At 46.0% G+C, this 4,202-nt stretch overlaps 1 protein-coding gene across 1 annotated transcript; it reads left to right on the top strand.

Annotated features, from left to right (window-relative positions):
- The first annotated feature begins 1,522 nt into the window (after positions 1–1,522).
- Positions 1,523–2,875, top strand: adra2c (adrenoceptor alpha 2C). Its single transcript, XM_029509217.1, has one exon. It carries the CDS (start codon positions 1,523–1,525, stop codon positions 2,873–2,875), a length of 1,353 nt encoding a protein of 450 aa, XP_029365077.1.
- The last annotated feature ends 1,327 nt before the right edge of the window (positions 2,876–4,202 follow it).

Below are 4,202 nucleotides of genomic sequence, written 5' to 3'. Positions count from 1 at the left end.
TGGAATAACAAAGCAGAGGCCACAATGGGAACGCCAAACTTTTCACACCGCTTTCTTCTTCTTCTTCTCCTTCTTCTTCTTCTTCTTCTTCTTCTTTTTGGTAATGGATTTACTGATGTCATCTTGGATTTAACTGAAACAAACTTGGCTGCAGACAAATTGCTGCAGAGCTGTCCATTTGATAGCCTTAAGAATATAGGAGAGAAAAGCACATAGGGTATAGGATAAAAGGTGAAGGAGGTATCGAAAGGCGGTTCTTGGATGCTTTGGTCACTTCTGCTGTGTGTCCTCGAGGGAAATAAAAACATTGATATATAACTCCAGACAATATAACCAGGAAGTCAGAGTCATGGTAGATTCAGATTTATTTCCTGTGATAAAGCACATCCATGGCGTGAAGCCCTTGCAACCAGTGCCCGCTGTCTACATTCACACTGCTTTCCATGCAGGTGATTTAGCATATTTTATTAACAGGAGAGTCCTTCTCATCTCCATGAAAACCTGACAAGCACACCATGTAATCCTGTAATCTTCTTATCAACACAATTACCAACAACACAAACACACTAACTGTTAAAGGCAGTGGAGTTGGGGGGAATTGATAAAAGTTTCCAATATAAGGTCATACATCCTCTCTCCATGTTTAACCCAGGGGGTTTAAGTGGCTCAGTGCGCACTGAAAAATGTATTTACCTGGTAGCTGAGTGGGTCCATGTTGTGGCACAGTGGTTGTGTTTCTCGTGTGTTTGCCTGTTCCTCCCTGCGGGGCAGGCTGTTGCAACACTGACCTCCAGTGTGCGCACAGAAGGGCAGAGCTCTGCTCGGTTTGGGTCTGTCTGTGCGTTCAGGCAGCAGGGCGACCTCCGTCCTTCACACAGGAGCTGAAGTCATCAGCTGCCAGCGGACACTCCTCTGCGCTGCTGCCGCCAACAAAGTTCCCTCGGTGACCGTATTGGTGCTCATTTCACCGTCTCCATCTCCGCTCCTCCACTAATCGCCTCCATCTCTACTCGACGGAGGAGGTGGGAGGGCACTTTCTAGCTTTTTTTTTTTTTTCTGATGTAAAAAAAAAAAAAAAAAGAAAAAAGAAAAAAAAGACACGTGGTTGTTACAAACCCCACTCAGGACGCACCGGGGAGGCGGAGGTGGAGAGATGCGGGCGCAGTCGGGATGGGAGAGGACTCGGTGAGGAGCACAGCAGCATGCACCTTTCAGGAATAAGGACTGAAAAGACTTTGCAGATTGCGATCTCCATCTCTTCCTCTATCTCGGTCTGTCATTCTCCTTTTTTCGCTTTTTTTTTTTTTTTTTGCTTTCTTTGTTTTTTCCAAGGACAGATTTACATCCAAGATGTGGAATATCGCAGGTGAGGACAGATATAAAATGCCATTTGATGTAGATTTCCGTGAAATACACGCTGAAGTCCTGGTGGGATGTTTCTGTATATTATCTCGACAGAGTGTAATATAATTTTTTTTTTAAGTCATACATACGTTGACCAGGTGGAAAAAAAAAACTCAAGATGGATTTTATTAACATGTCCGGCGTGGAGGACGGGATACTGGCAGAAAATATTTCTTCTAATTCCACTTCTCAGAGCCAGTACACCCAGCTCGCTATCTGGGGTCTGGCTGGACTGGTCAGCTTTCTCATTTTGTTTACAATAGTCGGGAACGTCTTGGTTGTGATCGCTGTTTTAACGAGCAGAGCCCTGAAACCACCACAGAACCTTTTCCTGGTCTCCCTGGCCAGCGCCGACATACTGGTGGCCACCTTAGTCATGCCATTTTCTCTGGCTAATGAACTCATGGGCTACTGGTTTTTTGGTAAAATCTGGTGTGACATCTATCTGGCCCTGGACGTTTTGTTCTGCACCTCTTCCATTGTTCACCTCTGCGCTATCAGTCTGGACAGGTACTGGTCAGTGACCCAGGCTGTAGAGTACAACTTAAAGAGAACACCCAAAAGAGTGAAAGGGATGATCGTGGTGGTGTGGTTGATCTCAGCCGTCATCTCCTTTCCACCCCTCATATCAATGGACAGGAGCAGCAGTGAGGCCAGCCCCCAGTGTATCCTGAACGATGAGACCTGGTACATTCTCTACTCCAGCATTGGATCATTCTTCGCCCCCTGTGTCATCATGATCCTGGTATATATCCGGATCTACCAGGTGGCAAAGACCAGGACCAGAACGATGTCAGAGAAGAAGAGGGAAGTGGACTCCCCTCTGGAAAACGGGGTGGACCAGGCCGAAGAGGGCAGAGGCGGGTCATTGAACTCTGGCAGGGGCGGAAGCATGAAAGAGCAGGACCGTGAGAATGGGCACTGCCAGCCGCAGGCAGCTCAATCCCCTCTACCAAACCAGATCAAGCACGCACTGACTGACCACGACGACGACTTCGATGACAGCAGCTCATCGGACGAGAAACCTAAGAAGAATTCCATTCCCTCTAAACATCACCACGACAACAGGAAAGATAGGAAGTCCAGCCGGAAGAGCAGCTCCGCCTCTAAATTCTCGAGCAGGAAGTCGCGCACCAGTTCCAAGTCCATGGAGCTGTTCTCATCTCGCCGCAAACGCCGGAGCACGGTCAACAGGAAGAAAGTGTCTGCTGCTCGGGAGAAACGCTTCACTTTTGTCCTCGCCGTCGTTATGGGTGTATTTGTTTTGTGCTGGTTCCCCTTCTTCTTTTCCTACAGCCTGTACGGAATCTGCCGGGAGCCGTGCCAGATTCCAGAGACGCTGTTCAAATTCTTTTTCTGGATAGGCTACTGTAACAGCTCTCTAAACCCAGTCATCTATACCATCTTTAACCAGGACTTTCGCAGAGCCTTCCAGAAGATCCTCTGTAAGTCTTGGAAACGCTCTTTCTGAAATGGGGTGTGGTGGTGGGGGTGGGGGTGTTGTTCCTGCATGGCTGAGGTTGTAAGAGGTTTTAATAGACATTTTACACTGCAAACATAAATGTGAAGTGTTCTGAGCTGTGGGATAAAGTGCTGGGCTGGGGTGCTCTCACACCTTTACTTTCAGGGATTGCTGTTAAATGACGGGATGCTTATCGGATCAAAGGACTGACTGAACGTACAGGAAAAGAGGTTCAAAGTACAAAAAAGCCCTCTGCTAATAATCACAGAGGAGGCTTTCATCAAATGTCATTTTTGTTTCTTTTGGACTCTGACGTGGGCTTTGGCTCGTTACTCCTATTTATTGACTTCTCCCTTCTCCCTACATTTAAATACAATAAACTGGCTCATGACAGTTACTGTGATGCATGCACACCGCAGCGGCTGCACCTGCACAGCAGGCGAAGGGTTTACAGAGACATTTCATTTATAATGCGACCTCATTCACTGAATATAATGCGAAGGCCTTGACAATCTCCACACAATCCTTGTTTGTGACGTTAGATAGCGGTATCTATTTTCTCTCTCTGTCTCTCAACCTTTCTATTACGTCACGCTCTCAACACGAGGACCAATGGGACAAAGGGGCTTCTTTGCTTACTGTTTCAGTAGCAAAACTGTAAAAAAAAAAAAAAAAGAAAAAAAAAAGAAAGAAAGAAAGAAAAGAAAAAAAAAAAAGAGCCATTGTCAAAAACTAATATTTCTGCCTCAGTGTTCTGTGTGTAAACCAGAAGCTGCAGTGGATCCTTCAGAGCTTTCGTTGTCTGTCAGTCTTTTAGACTGAATATGGAGGCGTGTACACCTGAGTGGCATCTCGGGCAATTTTCACTCCAAGGCATGAGCTTGCACCTTCCCCTCCCCTCTGAGAAAATAAATGCAATACAGGAATACTGCTGAGACGGATGGGCACCCACTGAGGCTTTCGCTGTATGTGTGAGGGTGTGTGTGTGTGTGTGTGAGAGAGAGAGAGAAAGAGAAGAGAAAGTGAATTAGGAACTGTGTTGTGATAAAGTGAGGCCGAGAGTTTACCGCATTTTATCCCAACTGCCAGGTAATTATCTTCATAGTGTGTGTGTGTGTGTGTGTGTGTGTGTGTGTGTGTGTGTGTGTGTGTGTGTGTGTGTGTGTTCATGTATGACATCCTGATTCTATCTGTTCAAGTGACTCTCTCTTCTTCTCCATCCTATTTTCTCTCCCTTAAAAAGTAAAAACCAAACACGTTACTGATGTTTCAATGTATGCTGCTCACAACCACACACCTGTGTACATTGTTATTATACCCATAAAGACATAAAATT

This window comes from Echeneis naucrates, chromosome 1 (assembly GCF_900963305.1).
Source record: "Echeneis naucrates chromosome 1, fEcheNa1.1, whole genome shotgun sequence".
NCBI lineage: Eukaryota > Metazoa > Chordata > Actinopteri > Carangiformes > Echeneidae > Echeneis > Echeneis naucrates.
This window is presented reverse-complemented; position numbering and strand designations above follow the sequence as displayed.